Below are 22470 nucleotides of genomic sequence, written 5' to 3' on the forward strand. Positions count from 1 at the left end.
ATCTCCACGTGAATCACTTCTGCAATTTGTGATATGTACAGTGGGAGAGGAGGACAGGTGAATCACAGAGCAGAGTCTTCCATCCTGCAGAAGGCTGCGCCATCAACAGTCCATATTCACCTCGTTGCAAAGAGAAGTGGGCTTCGCTTCTTCTCTCCACGGGGATAAAAAAGCTACACGTCCTTGCTCTTTCTGTTACTCGCCATAGCGTGTTGGGGCCCTAAGCAGACGTCTCCCTAGGTCCAATGTCTTTGTTCAGTTTTTAACTGTGCTGAGATGCGAGCGAGTTTGCAGAAAAATCAAGCGTTTAGATTCTGGTCCATGCACCAACGACAGTTTCTCTGTTTAATGGATTTCTTTGGATGATTAACTGTCATCTACATTCAGTCACTGCGTCGTAAAATCATCTTAACTCCAGAATACCTCGACAAGTGAAAGTCTGTATGAATTAGTTTGTAGGCTGTTTGTGCCAAACATACGTTTTTCTTTTTACTGTCTTATATTGCCTCACTGTGAGTTTCCCCGTGCTCTCAGTCACACAGCACATATCAATAATTAATCTGTAATGTGTGGTTCAGAGAGACTGTCTAAACCATTCGCGCGGACTGGGGAGCCGATGATATCCCGATAAAAAGCCGTGCCTACTGCTACCGTCTTTCTCAGGGACTCATTCTCCGGCGCTCCTAAGGATTTTCTCCGCACGGTGATGTATAATTGAAGCTCGCACAGTCCTTGTCCTAGTGTGCGTGTGTGTGTGTGTGTGTGTGTGTGTGTGTGTGTGTGTGTGAGGGGGGGGGGGGGGGGGGGGGGGGGAGGCTCCTCTGCCCGACGCTCTCCCACTTCATCTGCAGTGAAATTACAGAGAATTATTCACTTCCCCAGCACAGTACAAAGAAACAAGCAGTGTGACAGAGAGACGAGCAGACTGCGACGCGGCTGAGAAAGAACGGAATTTTAGCGAGGATGAAAGAGCTTTTCCCAAATGCCCTTAAAGAGAAACGATACTCTCTTCTCCCTCTTCAGTTTGTTTGTACATTATCTATTCCACTCTCTAACATCCTCTCTGTCCAGTTGCCGAACACCAGCCCGTCTTCTTTCTCCGTGCCCTTCGGTGACTCGGCCCGTCAAGGCAGCGACTAACGCCGACAGACGGCTGTTCGTCTGGAAGTTGTAGCTGTTGATAGATTGTTTTAATAGCCCGGTATCTAAGCGACAGCATCTGCATCTGGGCTGCATTACATACTTTGAGTGTGAGATATTTGTTTCAGCTTGAACTTCTTTCTGTGTCTGACTCAAAAAGATCACTCATTCCTAACAGATTCCAGTGTGGTCGGGAAAATTACGAATGTGTAAGAGCATGAGCTCGCTCGCTCGTCCTCTTTCGCTGTACCCATCTGGGCTGTCCCCCTCAAAAGATTTCCACTTTAGTTTCATGAACAAATTAGATGAAAATAGCACTCCCTTCCACTGCAAGGCATTTTACTGTTCAGAACTGATGATTCAGTAAAGCTGTTTTTCTTTGTTTTCTCCTCGCACGCTCTTGGCTAATTACGTCACTGCTGTTAACGAGATGCTTGCTGTCTGTGCTCAGATGCTGGGACACGGCACACACTGAAAACTGCTATATAAGTAGATATGTAGAAAATGATGAAACTGAAACAGCGTGTGTTCCTGTATGCTCCAGCCTATTCGTTCTCCTCAGTGCACAGCCTAATGGAGCTGCAGCTCCTCATCTCTCCCCGACGCTCCTCAGCAGATGGTCGGAGAGGGAGGTTCCTCCATCAGCTTTTAGAGACCATCACACTCATCCACTGTACCATATCATTTCTCAGCATATCTCCACTGCTCGCTGCAGGGATACGCAGACCCCAGGGCCCCAGCAGGTTGGGACCACCTCGTGCTCAGCAGTAGGCTACTACCGCCAAGGCCTGCAGTAGAGTCCTTCAAACACTGGCTAGCACTTTAGCTGCCCTTACGACTGCACAACTCTACAGACACCTCTGCCACACTCCGTATCGCTGTTAAAATCAAACAGCTACGCCACTGCTTAATGTGGCAGCGCGAGAGACAATCACAGACCCTGTTTTTATTCGCAGGAGACATTAGAGGTTTATTTGTACACGAGAGATGACCCAGAAGCTGCCGCTGATGCTTGCTCACAACTTTTCATTCGTGACTTTCAGAACTGTCGGCGTTAGGAAGACTAGTATATGGAGGTATATGTGAGTTCATAGTTTTTCAGCTCTTTATGTTCTGTTTTGTGTGTGTGTGTGTGTGTTATCTTTGCATTCACCTCCCCTCAGGCCAGAGCGATAGCTTGGCATTCCCGAGTCTCCGTGCTGGGGGTTTTCTGCTCCCTCTGCTCGTTCATCATTCTCCGTTCTCGTGTGGACTGAGTCTGACCCTGCTGAGTCAGGCTTGCTAAATACCGCCGCGGCCCGGAGACCGCCTCTCTATGCCGGGAGACGAGACCAAAGCGCCGCTTTCTCAACCTTCAGCGATGTGGTAAAGCATTGTAAATATTCCATACTCAGTGGTGTAGCCTACTGGGCATCGTGCAAACCGGGTCACGTCCCGGCGGACCGTCAAAAAATCCATAACGTTTTTACCTGCCTCCTCTGTGTGTCTGTCATTCGGGGTGCGCATGAGAGCGGGCTGCGTGCGTATTCCGGGACTGGGCTCACTGGCCAATCACAACCCAGTTAGTTCATGCTCGCTAACATCCTACTAATGCAAAAGTAGCGTGCAGCAGTGAGATGGCCATGGATAAGAAAATGTCAAAAAGAAGAAGAGGGGCCGAAAAAAACAGAGAAAAGGCATCAGAGGCACAAGCTTCCAAATGTAAAACAAATGGACGTACTGTTTGGGCATCAGCATCCTCAAACTGTCAGCAACGCGGAGCAGACGGAAGCGGTAAAACGGACGTTAAATTATAGGCTAGGCTACAAGCTTAAGTAAAACTGCTGTAACTTGTGGTTACATAACGACCCCACTGATAGGCTACTTGTTACTACTGAAGCCATGCTAATGGATTATTACAATATAAGTGTGTGCCCACTGAAATATGTACCTACTGGAATAGACATATGCTACTTTCCATTGCGAAAGCCTTTGAGGCAGAACAATCACCTGTCAGCAATAAAAGACTACAATATATCATTACCAGCACGGACTAGAGTGCTAAATCTAGTGGGCTTTGTCCTTTAAGAGACTGAAAGCCTATGTATTTAATAACGAATAAAGAAGCGAATGAAAAAAACAGGCACATGCAATGATCTTAAAATCTCGGCAGGACTGTCAAAATGGCCCATTAAACTCATATTCCCTTTTCACTTTCATTCATGTGAATATAAAAACAACAACAACAACAATAACAATATTTACCTTAAAACATAACACAAAATGTGATAAAGATTTGCATATTTTATGTGTAGGCTAGGGTCGCAATACATACAGATGTAATTACATTACCCCCTTCCCCTGACTGTAACTGACTGTCCATTAGGCCTATACTGTACGTATGTACTCAACCCTCACCTCTTTAAGGGGAGTGTAATAATACACCGCCCCGGTAGAACCCTGATTACCATGACATTGCTGTGCGTTTTTCACTGGTCCCGAATCAGTCAAATTAAAACATGACTTCAAAGAATCAACGTGTGGTTTCAACGTCTTGAGTCAGCGACTTCGGTGGTATTATTCGGAAAACAGATCACAAGATCAAACACAGGTACCAGCCATTGGCTTGTCAGCATTTGCTTTTAAAAAAAGAAAAAAAAAAAAAACAGAAATTGACTGCTGGGCATGTTTTTCTGTCAGTAGAAACTATGTCTCTGAGACATGAACTTGTCTGGTCTCAGCTGTAAAAATGTTTTTTTTAACATAAGAGTTCGCGTGCACTGTTGGTAAACAATAGACATTTAGGCGTAAATTAAGGAATACAAGACAGACCGCGTCTTTTCTTTCTTTCTTTCTTTCTTTCTTTCTTTCTTTCTTTCTTTCTTTCTTTCTTTTCTGATGTGATACCACCTCCAAATTGTTTCTTTATTTCTAATTTATCGTTTTCTCTCTCCTTTCTTTTTTAATGAGTAACATGGAACGTATGCTATAGGGTTAGGCGTAGAAATCAGCCAACCAGAATTAGATTTTTTTTTCATTAATTTGTTTTACTTTACAGATTAAATCTGTGTTGTATTAACGAGACTCCTCTCAAATGTTCATGTGGAATGTAATCTTTTTTTTCAACCCAGAAAAGTCTTTAATTAATGCACACTTGGTTTTCTACTGTATTTTTAATTTAACTTCTTTCTGTGCTCACATACTGTGACCTGTTTTTTAATTCCTTCTTCTCTTAATTCAAATAACTTTCACTTTTTTGCAATATTAGTGCAATTTCTCTAGGGTAAATCCTTAGCGAGAAGATATTGCAGTGCCGTGCGATAGCCAGACATTCTTTATATAAGTTTGATCATATTAAAGGTGTTGATCTGGTATCAGATGTGTGTCGAGACTCCCTCTCTCTCTCTCTGGTGATCACCTGGCCGATGCAGGAGCAAAATGAGCCGGCCAGCACTGACGCAAAAAAAAAAAAACCTGCGTCTGAAAGAGACCGTATATCATCCAATCCCATCCCAGGGACAATGGAATCTAGTCTCATTCAAGGACCAGATTTCCATTTCAATTTTCTGCTCAGTGGAGTTGATGTATGTGGCGAATCGTTCCGCGAGCGCGCGCTCTCTCCAGCCCCTGTACCGTCTCCACAGTATTTATTAGTTCAGATTCAGCGCGACCTTGTCTCTGTCTCTCCCGCTCTGCTGACACCACACCTGCCGTCCAAGAGAGCGAGACGGAGCGCAGGAATATCCGATCAGCAAGAGCGAGACGGAGCGAAGGAAGATCCGACGAACGAGAGACGGCAGATTCAGCAAACGCAGATTCACGTTGTCAGTCTCTGTTTAGTTAGAGGATCTGAGTTTGACCATTACATACGTGAGACCATTTCAAATGTTCATAAGGTCACACGACCTGATCCACACTGAATTATCTGCCTTCGTACGACATGTTGAAATAAATGTTGGATGGCAGGCACGAAAAGATTGGATGGTAGTGACAACCCAACTGATAACCCAATCATTAAGTCAGCAGAGAGATGTTGGGGAGTTAAATTTTCCCGTTTGGAATGGCGCTTTTCCAAAGAGGTATTACCTTACTGGTGAAAAATATGTTTACATTTTTGCATACATATATGTGTGTGTGTGTGTGTGTGTGTGTGTGTGTGTGCAGTGACTGCTGCCCAATTAAACACTGTTTTTCTTGACAAGAAAGCTGAGAAGCGTTGTCATAATCTGCTGTCAGTGAAGCAGAGAAAGTCCTCACCTCTGAGGACACATCTATTTGAGTTCGTAACCATAGAAACCGTAAGATTGTGTCAGCTTTTGATTACATTGTTTTCTGATGTCAAACAAAACACCACACGGCTCATTCCCTTTAGAAAAAGCGTTTACCTAATGTGCAGGGAGTTAATTGGTTGCTTATCCTCCTCTGGTCGCAGCTTATTGATGTATTGTAATTGCTAAGGAGGTAAGACACAGTGTCAGAGTGGATAGGGAAGGAGAGAGAGAGATGTCAGAGAAAAGGATAACATTTATCTTAAAGCTCAGGCCTTCTTCTGAGTAGCGCAATTCTGATGAGAAATTCTTTGAAGCTGACAGAATAATTAAAAACATCGACCCTGCTTCTATTCACGTCCGAGATGGGGGGGGGGGGGGGGGGGGGGGTGCCGGTGGAAAAGAATGGGGGAGGGAATTTGCATTTTGACCTTTCCTGGTTCAATGACACGACTGTCCCTTTTCCTTCCAGGCCGTCACAGTTCCCTGCCTGGCAAAGGTGTGTGCTAACCGACAGCCGCAGAGAGAGAGAGAGAGAGTGAGAGAGAGAGAGATTAATGATGCATTACCCATTCATCACTTTATTGAAAACACTTTCTTTTGAGCAGGGATATTTGAATATCTAAATTGTTTGTGAAGAGCTGGAATCAGGGCTAACAACAGAGTGTCCTTGTCAAAGATCTCGCAGAGTCAAAGAAAGAAAGTCTGCCAGGCACTGCAGTGCTCAGCCTGAGCTTTCTGTCCGTGGCCGGCAGCGTCTGGCTCTCTTACCTCACTCTGTCATCAAGACCACGTTTATCAGCGGTCCCACAGGCTCAGGATGATGGTAGGTTTTCAGAGTTGATTTTGAGATGAAAGAGCTTTTGTCACTTCAGCCTCAGTGGCGTTTTAAAAAGGGGAACAGGTTTGAAAGGACCTGTCCAATTATCTTCTTGTGCGGACATCATATATTTTCTCTTAAAATCCGTAATTTAGTGCATAATTCAGTCGTTTTTACATGGGCGCGGATGCTTTGAATGGTGATTGATGGCAGGCACTTTGCATAAAATCGGTCTTGTGTAACATGGGCGCACACTCAAGAGGATCAGCGACACCTTTACTTTCTGAAACAGCCCTCCAGAGTGGTCACTTTGAGGAAAAAACCAAACACAGCAGAGAGAGAGAGAGAGAGAGCGAGTGAGAGTCTCTCTAAAATGAATCACAGGGCCTCCTCCAAGACTGTAGCTCACATAAGAAACGTAATATAATCATTATAAATGGACTGTGTGGCATGCATGTGAAAACAGAGTGGCAAGGCATTCTGGGAAACAGCAGGCTCTTTATGCTGGGAACTGGGGCAATGAGAATTTACCCTGTATTAAATAAGGTGTGAATGGAGAGGGAGAGGACTCTGTGCGTGTGTGTGTGTGTGTGTGTGTGTGTGTGTGTGTGTGTGTGTGTGTGTGTGTGTGTGTGTGTGTGTGTGTGTGTGTGTGTGTTTCTTGATCTCGGTAGGAAAGTAAGCCCCTCTGAGACACAGCAGTGAGAGAGCATGGGAGAAATTGCAATAGTTTGATCTGTTGTGATGTTCGAATTTGTTTGAGAAATGCATGTTTGTTTGTTGGTGGCCTTGTTTGTTTGTTTGTTTGTTTGTTTTGGCACTTTTCCTCTGAAACTGTCTTGGCTGTCCAAAAAGCTTACAGCACAAATACACACGCACACTTTTACCCATGAACACACTGCGAGTGACTGGGAGTGCTGTGCCAAACAGGCGTGAAGAAGACAGAAGCTAATTCAATCTAAGGCCCTGATAACGGCTCTGTGAAGACCTGTATTAAGGGAAAGCTTTGCAGATGGACTTCAACATCTTTGTCGTTCCTGATTTTCTTTGACTGTTTAATGTCCTACTTATGAACCTGTTCAAATGGGAGTTGAAATGAATGTAGTAGTAGAACATATTCAGCAAGGGCCATTTCCAAATCAAGAGTAGTTACAGGAATTTTTCCCAGAGTACCTGTGCAAATGCCTCAGAACATTAAATCAGCGTGTCTCCTGACAGGTTGACATGAATGCTGTGCTCTGATGTGGACTGCTTCCTGTCCTTTATCAGAATATTATGCTGCACAGCTGAACTGAGTGGGTGTTATTTTTCACATAATGTTTTTTACCTTATTATTGGATAATTTATGGATGAATTTGACATTCCAAATAAAAAAGGAGTGTTAGAGAACCAGAGCACCTGTTTCCCTAGACAACATTATTCTGTTTCTACTGTCTTTTGTCAAGGGCATGTGTTTTTGTGTAGGACCAGGACAGAGATCTGCTGAGGTTTGGTGGTGATGTGTGGAGACTATGAGGGAAGGAGGTTTGGTGGTGATGTGTGGAGACTATAAGGGAAGGAGGTTTGGTGGTGATGTGTGGAGACTATACGGGAGGGAGGTTTGGTGGTGATGTGTGGAGACTATAAGGGAAGGAGGTTTGGTGGTGATGTGTGGAGACTATACGGGAGGGAGGTTTGGTGGTGATGTGTGGAGACTATAAGGGAAGGAGGTTTGGTGGTGATGTGTAGAGACTATACGGGAGGGAGGTTTGGTGGTGATGTGTGGAGACTATAAGGGAAGGAGGTTTGGTGGTGATGTGTAGAGACTATGAGGGAAGGAGGTTTGGTGGTGATGTGTGGAGACTATACGGGAGGGAGGTTTGGTGGTAATGTGTGGAGAGTGTGCTCCTGTAGAGACTATGAGGGAAGGAGGTTTGGTGGTGATGTGTGGAGACTATGAGGGAGGGAGGTTTGGTGGTGATGTGTGGAGACTATACGGGAGGGAGGTTTGGTGGTGATGTGTGGAGACTATAAGGGAAGGAGGTTTGGTGGTGATGTGTAGAGACTATGAGGGAAGGAGGTTTGGTGGTGATGTGTGGAGACTATGAGGGAAGGAGGTTTGGTGGTAATGTGTGGAGAGTGTGCTCCTGTAGAGACTATGAGGGAAGGAGGTTTGGTGGTGATGTGTGGAGACTATAAGGGAAGGAGGTTTGGTGGTGATGTGTGGAGACTATAAGGGAAGGAGGTTTGGTGGTGATGTGTGGAGACTATAAGGGAAGGAGGTTTGGTGGTGATGTGTGGAGACTATGAGGGAAGGAGGTTTGGTGGTGATGTGTGGAGACTATGAGGGAAGGAGGTTTGGTGGTGATGTGTGGAGACTATGAGGGAAGGAGGTTTGGTGGTGATGTGTGGAGACTATACGGGAGGGAGGTTTGGTGGTGATGTGTGGAGACTATAAGGGAAGGAGGTTTGGTGGTGATGTGTGGAGACTATGAGGGAAGGAGGTTTGGTGGTGATGTGTGGAGACTATAAGGGAAGGAGGTTTGGTGGTGATGTGTGGAGACTATACGGGAGGGAGGTTTGGTGGTGATGTGTGGAGACTATAAGGGAAGGAGGTTTGGTGGTGATGTGTAGAGACTATGAGGGAAGGAGGTTTGGTGGTGATGTGTGGAGACTATACGGGAGGGAGGTTTGGTGGTAATGTGTGGAGAGTGTGCTCCTGTAGAGACTATGAGGGAAGGAGGTTTGGTGGTGATGTGTGGAGACTATAAGGGAAGGAGGTTTGGTGGTGATGTGTGGAGACTATAAGGGAAGGAGGTTTGGTGGTGATGTGTGGAGACTATGAGGGAAGGATGTTTGGTGGTGATGTGTGGAGACTATGAGGGAAGGAGGTTTGGTGGTGATGTGTGGAGACTATGAGGGAAGGAGGTTTGGTGGTGATGTGTGGAGACTATACGGGAGGGAGGTTTGGTGGTGATGTGTGGAGACTATAAGGGAAGGAGGTTTGGTGGTGATGTGTGGAGACTATACGGGAGGGAGGTTTGGTGGTAATGTGTGGAGACTATAAGGGAAGGAGGTTTGGTGGTGATGTGTGGAGACTATAAGGGAAGGAGGTTTGGTGGTGATGTGTGGAGACTATGAGGGAAGGAGGTTTGGTGGTGATGTGTGGAGACTATAAGGGAAGGAGGTTTGGTGGTGATGTGTGGAGACTATACGGGAGGGAGGTTTGGTGGTGATGTGTGGAGACTATAAGGGAAGGAGGTTTGGTGGTGATGTGTAGAGACTATGAGGGAAGGAGGTTTGGTGGTGATGTGTGGAGACTATAAGGGAAGGAGGTTTGGTGGTGATGTGTGGAGACTATACGGGAGGGAGGTTTGGTGGTGATGTGTGGAGACTATAAGGGAAGGAGGTTTGGTGGTGATGTGTAGAGACTATGAGGGAAGGAGGTTTGGTGGTGATGTGTGGAGACTATAAGGGAAGGAGGTTTGGTGGTGATGTGTAGAGACTATGAGGGAAGGAGGTTTGGTGGTGATGTGTGGAGACTATACGGGAGGGAGGTTTGGTGGTGATGTGTGGAGAGTGTGCTCCTGTAGAGACTATGAGGGAAGGAGGTTTGGTGGTGATGTGTGGAGACTATAAGGGAAGGAGGTTTGGTGGTGATGTGTGGAGACTATAAGGGAAGGAGGTTTGGTGGTGATGTGTGGAGACTATGAGGGAAGGAGGTTTGGTGGTGATGTGTGGAGACTATGAGGGAAGGAGGTTTGGTGGTGATGTGTGGAGACTATGAGGGAAGGAGGTTTGGTGGTGATGTGTGGAGACTATAAGGGAAGGAGGTTTGGTGGTGATGTGTGGAGACTATGAGGGTGGTGATGTGTGGAGACTATGAGGGAGGGTGGTGATGTGTGGAGACTATGAGGGAGGGAGGTTTGGTGGTGATGTGTGGAGACTATAAGGGAAGGAGGTTTGGTGGTGATGTGTGGAGACTATACGGGAGGGAGGTTTGGTGGTAATGTGTGGAGACTATAAGGGAAGGAGGTTTGGTGGTGATGTGTGGAGACTATAAGGGAAGGAGGTTTGGTGGTGATGTGTGGAGACTATAAGGGAAGGAGGTTTGGTGGTGATGTGTGGAGACTATAAGGGAAGGAGGTTTGGTGGTGATGTGTGGAGACTATACGGGAGGGAGGTTTGGTGGTAATGTGTGGAGACTATGAGGGAGGGAGGTTTGGTGGTAATGTGTGGAGAGTGTGCTCCTGTAGAGACTATGACAGGGAAGGTTTCTGGTTCCGTGACAGCTCAGTAAAGGCCCAGTCACAGTCGACAGCAGGCAGAAAAGATCCATTCACTAAACCAGTACAACAGAAATCACTACACACCTTGGGCTCCACTGGATGCTCTGACCCTCGGTGTAGCTGTGTTGATAAGGGATGTGGGAGTGCAGGATACTGAGTGATGCTACAGAACAGCAGGTTCTGCTGTGTAGAGTAACAGCGTTAGGGACATCTGAGCACTGGGAAGGTGCATTTGTTGGTCTGTTGCTCTAAGATTAATGAATATTGTTATGCTTTTTTAGACATTGCGTTTGAATTTGAACCAAATACCACATAGTGATTATTCAGTTCTGTGCCATGAGACTTGTTAGTAAAATCCCTTAACATTCGTTAGTACTGGCCTGAACATTCACTTTCAGGTTGAAAATAAGAGCCTAAATAAATCTTTGTATTTAACACTATCTGATGTACCACTAGATAAAGTGTCCCCAAAGAATGATCCGTGGACTGATTTAACCTAGGGTTGTACTCAGCACTTTTTCACTTCAAATAAGAGGAATGAAACTGTGTATAAAACTGTGATTATTGAAATTATTTTAAAGTCCTGTGAGTTCCATAAAGGGGAGAGGAGGTGAGAAACATGAACACTTTATTATCAGGGTGCTGCAAGTAACTACAGTACTAATGTTGAAGCCACACAAAGAGGAGTTTATGTGGTGTGTCCTGCCATCTAGTGGGAAATGTTTATCATTACAACCACACAACTTGACTCAAATCACAGTTTTAACTCAAACTGGGAAAACAGGAGATTTCAGAACTTCAAGACAACATGCCATATCTTTAATGCTTGTTAATTTTTGGGGGAAAAAATATTATTTTTACAGATGTAATTTTGTTTTTTCATGTTTTTTAAGTCAAAAGCACTGTTTCAACCTTGTGTGTGTGTGTGTGTTTTCTTTCATTTTTTGTGGTTTTGTTGTTGCTCAAGGTTTGAGCCTTAAGATGATCCTTCCTCTTGTGTTCCTAAAATGTGAGAAAACTTTCAGTGAACACAATGTTTTGATACATAAAGAACATTAATGTGAGAATATGTTCAGTGAATACAGCGTTTTGATATGTACGTTAATGTGATGTAGATGAGGTGTCATAACAATAAAACATTGTGGATGACACATTGTTGGGATGAAATGTTATGTTACCATTTCTGATGTGAAATGCCTGGGTGTGTGTACCTCAGCAAACTGTGAGGAAAAAACAAATATTGTCAAAAATGTAAAATCACATTTAAATAAATTTTCAAGCTAATACAACATGAAGTCTTAACCTCTGAGAGGTTTATCTTTCCACTGATACACTGAAGTATGCAAAGGAAAATAGTTTGTTATCATAGACGAAGAGATGGGCACAGTTCAGCCTCTTCTGACTTGAGGTTGTTGCAAATAGAAATGACTGATTTGGAGTGACTCACCTCGCTTGGATTGGACATGGACGGCGTAATGATCTGTCTCATCCTGTCTTTTTACTGTGAAGTCCATCATACAGTCCTGTGTGTCTCTCATGCGACACCTCATGCCCGTGTCCTGTGTCTTCAGCGTGTCCACCATCATGTGCCTGATGTTGGCACACTGGGCACGACAGCTGCTCTGGTGAAGACCGGTGCCAAAGCCCAGACACTCCACACATGATCTGAGGAGAGAAGTGAGGAGTGACGAAGGGTTATGAATGAGTCAGCGACCATTTGTCACTGCTTCATGCATAACTTCTCTAGTATTTTTCATATGTTCCTTTAAGCGTGACTGAGATCTTTTACATAGAACTTGTGCTAAGCAGGATTTGCCTCCTATGACCTTGTAGGACCCCATCGTTCTCTCTAAGGTTGTCTGCGGACACAGTAAAAGTGAAATTCGCTCATTCGGTAAGGCTGGGAGCCTAAGGCAAGGCTCGGCAGCACAAAGCTGGAGCAAAGAGAATAAGGAATCAACACAGATTTTCATACACCGAATCCCCAGACATCTGAGTGCTGGCATACCAGCAGCAGCAGCAGCAGCAGTCTTCCCTGCCCAAGCCTTTGGCAATCAATGCAGACAGCTTTTTAAAAAACTATCCCAAAGTTTTCATGGTCAGATCTGCCTGTGAGTGCACGTGTATAAGCGTGTGTGTGTGTGTGTGTGTCTGTCCGTCTGTCTGTAGGGGCTGTCTACGCAACATCTGCATAACCAGTTTGGTTACATTATAAACTCCTGGCCATGCTATTGGTCCTAATAGAGGTGGAAGTCTCTTTCTGTACAGGAGGAAATTTCCACCAGTCAGAGTGAACAAAGAAATGCCCTCAGGTGGACCCAGCCAGCGTGGAGAACATGCTGTGAAACGTGATACATAATGATACTAACGCTAATTTCGTGCACGGGCTGTCACATGTTGGGCACTCTTCACACTGGGGTCCCATGTACGGTCTCTCGCACCGACACTGGTTACAAATGCAGTTTCCGCGGCCGTTGCAGATCATCCCGTTTTTGCTGCGACACTGATCCACTTCGGTCGAGCAGCTACAGGCCGAACCCTCAAACCCCACGTCACACACACAGGTTCCACACTCGCAGCGTCCATGCCCTGATACACACGCATACACAGAGAGAGACAGACGGATAAGAGCACTTCTTTAGGTGACAGGGCACAAAGTTTCAGATAAATCACGCACAGTGTCTGCAAAAATAGTTTTACAAATAGACAATCTGTTACTTGCTTGATAGTTTAGAGGTGTCCTTTGATTTATGAGCAAACGGGTGACGAATCCCGCTTTGGAAAAAGTCATCGATGTTCAAGGGAAAAACTAAGAGCTGGCTGAACTATTGTTCCCATATAGAAAAAAAAACAAACCCTGAATTAAACTAGGCACTGCTATGAAGTGGTTAAAATGCAAGACTCTGGTTCAATCCATGCACAGTGCATTCAATACAATTGGCAGAACTCAGAGTGGGAAACTATGATGCATTGAATAGAATGTTTCTGAGAAAAACAAATTCACCTCCACAAATCTTCCCCCCGGCTCTTTCACAGGAGAAGTTGTCACACTCGCAGAACCTTCCATAGGAGGACCTGCCAGGTGCACGGTCACACTCGCAGGTCCCACACACACACACTCCCCTGCCCGAACACACAGGGGCTCCCTCTCTCTCTCTACAGGGTGCGTCACTGTCCGAGAGCGAGCACTCACATGCTGGTCCGAAATGCCCCGGGTTGCATCTGCCAACAAAGCAACAAATGACTGGCCCTTACAGAGACTCTGATTTGATTCACACGTACCACTAAGATAACATTTACCGATCAATCAGTCAACCCAATCGATCAATCAGTCAGTCAATCAATCAATCAATCAATCAATCAGTGAACCCATTCAAAAACAACCTAAATCGTGTTCTTGTCGTATCGGGGGGTGGGTCTCTTACAGGCATGTGCCACAGGTGAGGTTTCCAGCGTAGTTACAGTGTTCTGGGTCAGGTTTATCATTACAGTCACAGGAACAGCGAGAAGACAGATGGACGTGGACAGCGTCAGGAGAGCCCATTGCTTTCATCTCAAACCACTGAGGCTTAACACAGGCCTGTAACGTGACTGTAACTCCGAAGGAAATCTGGCATAAAACAACATTCAGCAGAGGTGCTTCAGGTACCCAAGTTCTAGACATGACCCAAAAGTCCAGGCCAGCCATTCAAAAAGGCCTATCCGATGACAGCTACAATGACACTTCAGACAGGGAGTGCAAAGTTTCTGAGGTGACCAGGCAGGCTATAGTACCTTTCTATTCCCTGTCACGTCACTGCAGGCTCCATACAACTGGTTGGTCTTTGTTCCCTCAGCACACTGGGACTCATAGGAGATGTTGAGCCCCTGGACCGGTGTATGACTCAGAACCACTGAGTGAGACAGTTTCTGGACAAAGACAAAGAGAAACACGAATCACTTCACTCTTTGGTCTGACGGGGAAGACTCAGCTAATGCACATCTGCTGCATGTTTAATCCACTCTCTGGTTTCACATAAGCGTTACCATGTCTCATCTAGTTTCTATGGAGATACGTTGTCAAAACACTGACTTTGAACGCTTCTTTGATCGAGGAGGTGATTTGACTGGGGTCAGAGGGCAACACAGCAACTGTGGACTTGGGCAGCCTGTCACTTAGCTCCTGAACAAACAGAAATGTTCAGGTTGATCAGTGTTCACTGGAATTCACTTGTGAAGATTTACACAGGCAGAAAGAACATTTCTACTGAAGTAGCGGTAGTCTGGTAAAATTAGCATTCTTACTCTGTATTTCTCTGCCACGTCTTCAGTGACTGCAAAAATCGTCTGAATGTTCTTTTCAGTCAGTGCAAAGCCCAGGTCGGCAATGGAGGGATACACCTGTTGGTCAGAGCTAAGTCTCAGAGGAACAACACATACTGAAGTGATGCTTCAATAAAAATGGACTTAACGATTTCTGGGATGATTATTTACCAACTCTTTGTGTAATTTCCCTTCACTCATAAGGCACTGTGTGTTACTGGGAGTCTGATGGAGACCTGAAATTTGGTCCTCTTCTACCCGGAACCCCTGATCAGACACATAGACAAGCAGCCAGGGGTCCTGTTCCTTGCTGATTTCATCCTAAAAAAAAGAAAAAATGTCCAGAACAATCGATCAACATTACAAAAAAAAACCCAAATCATGTATGTGAATAAGGATGCGATGACACTGACACACAGACAACACTTATATAAACACGACTGAGAGGGAATGAGTGACGTATGGTTGATCGTCCAAACCAAACGTCTCCGGGGTCTTTACCCTGCAGAGCGCGGTCTGCAGCAGCGCCTGGAGCCCGCCGTGTGAGGAGGTGCCTTCAGAGTGCGGAGCCCCGGGGGGTCCGTGGGAAGAGTGGGTGAGGTGGAGAACTTTTCCACAGACTGACTCCTTACAGCCCTGCTTCTGCTCCTCCCCAAACAACCCAGAGCCTGTCAGAGTACAAACCAAGGGTATTTCATCTTCCCAAAACTTATGCCGCCCCCCCCCCCTTCCCTCCCCCCTGCCCAGATTCTGTCTTTGTAGAGATTTTCTTTTGGATTCATGGCAGTGAGTGTGAAAAGCAGACAGACAGAAATCCCAACGCACAAACCTAGAGCTTTGGAGGATTTTCATCCAAATGCGAAAACTTAGAGTTTTGGAGGAGTTTTCACGCCCCGACCCCCCCCCCCCCCCCCCCCCCCCCCCCCAAAAAAAAAAACCCACATTCACTCTTTATGGCAACTTTATAGCTGTTTGTTTATCCAACAAATGCTTTGATTGGTTATGGTCTTGGGCCTTTGTATGCTTACAGTAATAACTTAATCATTTAAATTTAATAACATGTGTTTCAGTGATGCTGAAATGTGTTTCATTGCACCATGTATGTACTGGGGAAAACTGTTGTGTCTGCTCCTATGTTCTGTGTCATGGTATGTACATGCACTGAACTTGCTGTTCTGACCGAAGGTTTGTTTACCTGTGCTCACTGCCTTGGCGTTGACCTCCTGAACGGCTGTCAAGACTGCCTGTCTGAGCTTAGCCGAGCTGTAGGCCCCGCCTTCTGTCTCAAACGACACAGAGGCCAAATAATACACACCCAGGGCACTCTTCCTTGACTTCACCTGTACCTGAAACGTATGGGCTTTCCCTGAAGCACCACAGAGTCAACAGAGAGAGAGAGAGAGAGAGAGTGTGTTCGATATAATTATTTGGATTATGTGCTTCATGTGTAAGAGTGTGTGTGTCTGTATATGTGTATCTAACAGTGTGTGTGTGTCTGTGTGTATGCGTGTGTGTCTGTGTCTGTATATATGTAAGAATGAGTATGTTTGTATGTGTGTACGTAAGAGTGTATTTGTATGTGTGTATGTAAGAGTCAATGTGTGTGTGTGTGTGTGTGTCTGTGTGTGCGCAAGTGTGCGTGTGCACATGTGCATGCGTGTATGTGTGTGTGTGTGTGTTTCTGTGTCAGGAAACATGCTGTCACCAGGTCTCAGTTCCAGGCTGATGTTTCGTGGTTTGAGGGTTTTCCTCTCTTCTGCTCCGGCACTTTGACTGATCACTGTGTGACTGCTCTCTGGATCTATTATGTCTGCCTCTGGACAGCCCAGTTCTACCAGTCTGGACCTGCTGCCACAGTGAGAGGACGGAGAGGGAACTGCCAAATACTGCCGGTCACAGAGAACATCAGAGAACCTCAGAGAACATCAGTACTCAACATCAGAGAACATCAGAGAACATCAGAGAATATCAGTACTCAACATCAGAGAACATCAGTACTCAACATCAGAGAACACCAGAGAACATCAGAGAACATCAGTACTCAACATCAGAGAACACCAGAGAACATCAGAGAACATCAGTACCCAACATCAGAGAACACCAGAGAACATCAGAGAACATCAGTACTCAACATCAGAGAACATCAGTACCCAACATCAGAGAACATCAGTACCCAACATCAGAGTTAAAAACATGCAGACGCACAGTACTCAACATCACGGTTAAAAGCATGCAGACACACAGCTTTACAGTCAGTGCTAATTTAACCAGGTCTTCTCTTTATGAGAATTAGAATTACAGTGGTTAATCTGACCTGCATTGTTAATGATGAAGCACCAGCTACACCAGCTAAAAAGTGTGTCAAACTTGACCCTCGTCATTGGAAATCAAAACACTTAAGTTATCTTTATTTCAGCCAGGACTGATGTCATGGTCGGATGGTAAGAGTTTTGTCACAGGTTGCTGATGCCACGACTGGCAATGCACAGCTCACCTTGTACTGGCACCAGGAGCAGTCTGCAGAGGAGGAGATGCACTCCTCACATGTTGAGATGGAATCCACAGCACAGTTCTGCCCGAGAGCTTCATTAAAACAGAACCAAGAGTTCTCAGTGAGACAAACCGGGATGCCCTGTCTATGCTCTGTTAGTCCAAAAGCTCAGACCAAGGTGAATGAAATAGGAGGAGTGAAGAGAGAGACTCCTCATAAATTATGATGTAAACTATGACTAACGCTGCCGGTGGTCATTGGAATTAAGCTTACAGTATTGCATCCACAGAAGTAGCCACACCCCAAAAGCACAGAGATGTAACAAGTGCATGTTCTGAAACAGTCAAAGAAAAGAAGTAACATTTTAATACATCTATTTAACTGTTACACCACACGGAATCCAAGCTAACCTGCCAATCAGAGCCACTGTTACCATGTGATGCAGTCTCCCTCTCTCATATAAAACACGTGCAGTTTACAACTTCAAAATTAACGTGATCACATCTCATGACAATTTCCTCGCCACAATGTAAAATTTGATTGAGACTTTTTAGAACAAGCTGCGACTGCTTACCGTCCTGCTGTAAGCTGAAGGGTCAGACTTAGATGTGTGAGTACTGCAGGCAGGCTGAGGAACTACTTGTTTGTTATGGTGAACATGTCTCTTGTGCCGTGAGGTTATCACTGGCTGTCGGTCTGTTTAACCTGTTTATTTCCAAAGTTCACCTGCCTGTGAAGGCCTACACACAGTCAACACAAATCACACAAGAGACCGTGTGCTCTTTTTTTTACCCCACTGGTACTCAGAATAACTACACTCTTAATGCATTTAGAATGAACATGCAGGCTGCCCCCCCTGCTCTTCTTAACTTCATTTTTTATTTGTCTTGCTTGTGTGTGTGTGTGTGTGTTTAACAGGGAGAGAGAGAGAGAGAGAGAGAGAGTGAGAGAGTGAGAGAATATTTACACAAACTTTTGTAACCGTCTACAAACAAACAAAAAAATGGACAAATTACAACAAGCCTGTTCACTCGAAATCCAATTTTATTGAATTCGTTCATTCTGGTTTTGTATTCCAGGACAAATCCCAGGAGTTCTGAGACAACCGACAACTGGTGTCTGTAGTCTGGAATTCTCCAACCGAACATCCCGGTTTTTCATGGAACAGCTCTCTAAGTGCCAGACACAGTGTGTGCAGTGAAACAGCCATCAGGGTATCCATGTGTGCCAACAGTTGATTGCATGTAAGACTTCAGACCTGGCGGTGTCTGAAATGACCATCGCTCCTTTGATCTCGTTTATACTCTCTGGTGAAATGGCAGCTCAGCGCAGTAACATCTGTGTCAGCGACCGGGGAGCGCGCTCCTCACAGCTCTGTGTGAAGCACTACTGTGGCTTTCTTCATGTTCTCTACCACTGGAGTCAAGACAAAACAAACAGACCTCAGAGATCAGTGAATACATCCATATTTTACTGCTTTTCGCATATGATTTACTGATTATCTTTTTTTTTTCTTGCCCATCAGTGTTAAACAAGGCAGCAGAGGATGAGTTGAAAGAGCAGTCCAAATCACGAAGTGAGAGGCCCTGCTCGGCGTTTGGGAGTTTTTTGGGAGTTTTATAGGGAGGGACGTTTTGGACTGTGTCCCTGATGATTGTCAAGCACAGGCAGTTTGGCTGTCTCTCTCCGCAGGACTCGTTAGACGGATCAGGGATACTCACGGAAGTCAATGTCGTCCGGTTCGTACGTGTAAAGGCGGTTGCTGTACTTTCCGATAATGTCGGCGCGCACGGTCATGGATGGGTCTGGAGAGGGGGGGGGGGGGATGCAGAGAGTGAGTGAAGACACAAGGAGGAGTTCAGCGTAACAGAGTGTAGACAGTTCTCCCGCAAAGCACACGCAGGCCTATGTCCAACTTCACAGTGTCTTCAAAAGAAATGTGACGATGTACGCCTTTTTAAATACTTTAAATACATGTTTTATTTATTTTAAATACGTAAATACATTTTTAAACGCTGGTCAATGAACAGCCATATCATGTAAAAATCAGTTGCAGATGTTACTTTAGAAAACAAAAGAAGGAGAACTTTCTGTTTATGTCCATTCATCTAGCAGACACTTTCTGGGATCTTTCTCGACATAAATCAACGGTGGAGAACTGAGAGGAGAGACTTCAGCATATCTTACCAACAAAAAGGATTCTGGGAACATAGTAGCCATCAGGGGCCAGGTTCTTATCAATCGTCTCATGCTGCAAAACAAATTTTTTTTTTTTTCAGTGGTAAGAAAAAAACCCACTATCAATTTAGTACATTCATCGCAAAGAACATATTAAGTGGAAAATACTCATTTTCTAGATTATGTGGTAATGTTTATGCAATATAATAAGACTTGTGTGACATGGTCAGAGGGGGACTTACCAAAAGGTTGAGCATGATGAAATCATCTTTGGCCAGAGTCTGAGCCTCTTTGTGATCAGCGAAAGCATTTTTGAGAGCTGTTGAGACAGACATGAAAAAAACAGATACATATATAACCTCCAAAGCATACCAATGTATTTCTTTGACTAAAACCTCTCTGGCAAGTTCTGTCTCACATTAACACACTAACAAATATTTCTTGGCGACCATTAGGTTGCAAGGAATTCCAGTGAATGTTGGGTTAAGGAGTCATAGTATTAGTCATAACTGCATGGCTGTCATTGGCGTTTTAAATCTGTATTCATTTAGAGGTGAAGAACCTTGACTGTGTGGACAGTCTTCCATGTGATGAATGACCATAAGTGGCTTGTTGCTGTGAGAATAGAGAGAAAAAGAGATCAATTACCAGGTTTATCTACTGGTCCTTGGTGAGACACTATAGAACAGATTTAGCAATATGAATAGAAGTTCAGAATAGCATGTTAAGTGTGGGGTATTAGTCTTGATTCTGAGGAGAATGAACAGGTTGCTGATTGTCATACCTGTCTTTCATCTTCGCCAAACCTTCCTCATAGGTCTGAACCCAAGTGATTTCATCTCCCCATCCTCAAAATAAATAAAAAAATAAATACAAATTAAAAATCAGCATTTAACTCAAGCCAGGCCTACAACTAGCAAAACTTCATGTGTGAAACAGTTGTGAGCAATCTCTGAGATTATGTGTAGATAATAAAGAGATTACACTATAACTTTTAACAGAAAGTGATTGAACACCCTGGTGTGATTATGACAAGACTAAAACAAATTTTGAGTTCAGCACACATGCTGTTTGACACTCTCAGAAGTAAAACGTTTAGTTTTAACGTGTGGAATGAAATGCAGACCTCTTGAAAGAGTCTGGGGTGCCTTCTTTTGTTTTCTTTGCAGAGAAACATTGAAGGAAATCAAAAAGAGCAAAACACAGATGGACCACCAGTGCCTCATGACTGTAAATCTCCTAGGAGAGAGAGAGAGAGAGACTTTGTGTACGGTGTGCGGACAGGCCTGAATACTGACGGTTGACTGGGTGTTGTCCTCAGGTTTTAATAATTCAAAGACATACCTGTGAAACAAGCCCTGCCAAAACCACAGTATAATCGAAAGTATGCGTTCTGTTCTTAAACACGCTCATAGCTGCAAACGCAAACTGATGTCACTCAAGTGGTGTAACAGGACGGGCCTGTTTTGGTAATGTTACGTGGGCATGTTCCAAATGATGTATAGTATTTCATTGAAGGATACGCTAAATTTTGAGCGACGCAAACTTCAAATTTCAGTAAACTTGTTAGCTTATAAACGGACATTTTAAACTATAGATAAGCCACTTATTAATCATTCAATGTCCATCCATACCAACTTTGCAACCGCTTTGCAGTTGTAGTACACTACAAACTTGTTTCAGTTTGGTCTCCATGATTATGGCAATTCTGTTCAAAATGTGCCTCTTCAGCACTATGTTAAAAAAAACAACATATAAACAATACATTGATTAGATTACTTTACAGGGGGTTTCCAGATACAGTGGTCCGTGGACATCATAGTTACAGTACTATAGAGGAAGCAGACTGACTGAACCGACAAATGCATTCATTTTTATCTTGCTGCACAAGTGACGGAACAGATTATCACGATAACAAATGAATGGCAGTTTACAATATCTAAAGTAACTACATGTCTAACAGCAGTACAAGACAGCTAAAAAGTTTTGGTGTAAAAAAAAAGGGGGGGAAAGATTTTTAACTTACCAGATGTATAACAGGTGAAATGGACGTAGAGCCACTCTGCACTCTGTCTATGTGTGGTGTCAGTTTGAGAGAAATAGACTATTCCTTATAGCCCCGCAACTCGCCCAACAGGTCAGGCACCGCCTCGAGATCAGCTGCATTCTTTATTAAAAATCTCTGTCACTCCTGTCCTGCAGAACACGTTCTCATTTCAAGAGCGAAATGTCATGCTATTGTTACTGAGCTCGTAATCATAAGGCAACTCCAGTCATTTGTGATGCATGGGATCTTCTACACGCTAGTTGTACTCTTTATGTTTTAGTGCCGTTACTGTCAAGTTGAAGACTAGCTGGTTTTCCTGCCCTCCCCTCTCTCCGCTGCACCCTCCTGTTTAGAAGGAACTTACAATGCACTTGTCATATATGCAAAATAATTTACCACACCTTTACATTTTGGCTGAAGACTTCAGTTTAAGGAATGTAACTGACACTTATTTTACGGAGTTCCTTTTAAAAATCGTCATACCCATTTTAAAACAAGTAGCAACATAGCAAGGCCGAGTGTATACATTTCAAACGGGGGAAAAAAGAGGTAATTGAGATTTATTCGAATACAAATATAACAGAATATAACAGCAAATCAAGCTACAGGATGGTGTTGAATTTATTTTAAGACTACGTAAAGATAGACATATCCTGCTATATCTATCTCTTCTGTTTCGCGTCATATTTTAGCTAATATCTTCACAATTTCAAAAAAAAAAAAAATCTGTGAGATCCCTGTGATATGCGGTTGCTTGCTGTTGCTATGGACATCATCAGTTCTTAGCAACTACTGGCAAAATCAGCGCAAGCGCAAAGTGGGAAAGCGGAGACTTATGGGATTGAAAGCTATTGCCACAGCAACAAGAGGGACCTCAGTGATTCCAGTTTTTACTTTAGCTAGATAGAATCTTTTCGTTGGTGTTTTGATTGGGTTGAAGTGGCTTCTTGTGTTAAAATTAGTGCTGTGGAGCTGCC

At 44.3% G+C, this 22470-nt stretch overlaps 2 protein-coding genes across 2 annotated transcripts; both read right to left on the reverse strand.

Annotated features, from left to right (window-relative positions):
- Window positions 1-11399: 11399 nt before the first annotated feature.
- Window positions 11400-17896, reverse strand: LOC115822939 (integrin beta-2-like). The gene is made up of 16 exons (XM_030786902.1): window positions 17843-17896; window positions 17542-17602; window positions 17272-17360; window positions 16483-16663; window positions 15973-16143; window positions 15279-15445; window positions 14949-15098; window positions 14760-14855; window positions 14548-14637; window positions 14250-14384; window positions 13901-14085; window positions 13480-13697; window positions 12845-13064; window positions 11923-12140; window positions 11687-11695; window positions 11400-11477 (listed from the first exon to the last, which is right to left on the reverse strand). Exons 2-15 carry the CDS (start codon window positions 17597-17599, stop codon window positions 11688-11690), a joined length of 1986 nt encoding a protein of 661 aa, XP_030642762.1. The 5' UTR covers window positions 17600-17602; window positions 17843-17896; the 3' UTR covers window positions 11400-11477; window position 11687.
- A 738-nt stretch (window positions 17897-18634) lies between these two features.
- agr1 (anterior gradient 1) lies at window positions 18635-20672 on the reverse strand. Its single transcript, XM_030787271.1, has 7 exons — window positions 20573-20672; window positions 20231-20294; window positions 20009-20061; window positions 19689-19765; window positions 19456-19519; window positions 18990-19073; window positions 18635-18684 (listed from the first exon to the last, which is right to left on the reverse strand). Exons 1-7 carry the CDS (start codon window positions 20670-20672, stop codon window positions 18635-18637), a joined length of 492 nt encoding a protein of 163 aa, XP_030643131.1.
- Between the last annotated feature and the right edge of the window lie 1798 nt (window positions 20673-22470).

This window comes from Chanos chanos, chromosome 10 (genome assembly GCF_902362185.1).
Source record: "Chanos chanos chromosome 10, fChaCha1.1, whole genome shotgun sequence".
Classification (NCBI taxonomy): Eukaryota; Metazoa; Chordata; class Actinopteri; order Gonorynchiformes; family Chanidae; genus Chanos; species Chanos chanos.

What these genes read in the sequence shown, in the direction of transcription:
- LOC115822939 (XM_030786902.1), bottom strand. Translation starts at nt 17,599, where the DNA reads ATGCACTTGTTACATCTCTGTGCTTTTGGGGTGTGGCTACTTCTGTGG. An exon ending in CAGCCTGGAACTGAGACCTG is followed by an intron (nt 16,144 to 16,482) that starts GTGACAGCATGT and finishes GTGGTGCTTCAG; the next exon opens with GGAAAGCCCATACGTTTCAG. An exon ending in CGATCAAAGAAGCGTTCAAA is followed by an intron (nt 14,385 to 14,547) that starts GTCAGTGTTTTG and finishes GTCTTTGTCCAG; the next exon opens with AAACTGTCTCACTCAGTGGT.
- agr1 (XM_030787271.1), bottom strand. Translation starts at nt 20,672, where the DNA reads ATGAGGCACTGGTGGTCCATCTGTGTTTTGCTCTTTTTGATTTCCTTC. An exon ending in TCATCATGCTCAACCTTTTG is followed by an intron (nt 19,520 to 19,688) that starts GTAAGTCCCCCT and finishes TTTGTTTTGCAG; the next exon opens with CATGAGACGATTGATAAGAA. An exon ending in ACCGGACGACATTGACTTCC is followed by an intron (nt 18,685 to 18,989) that starts GTGAGTATCCCT and finishes TCTTGACTCCAG; the next exon opens with TGGTAGAGAACATGAAGAAA.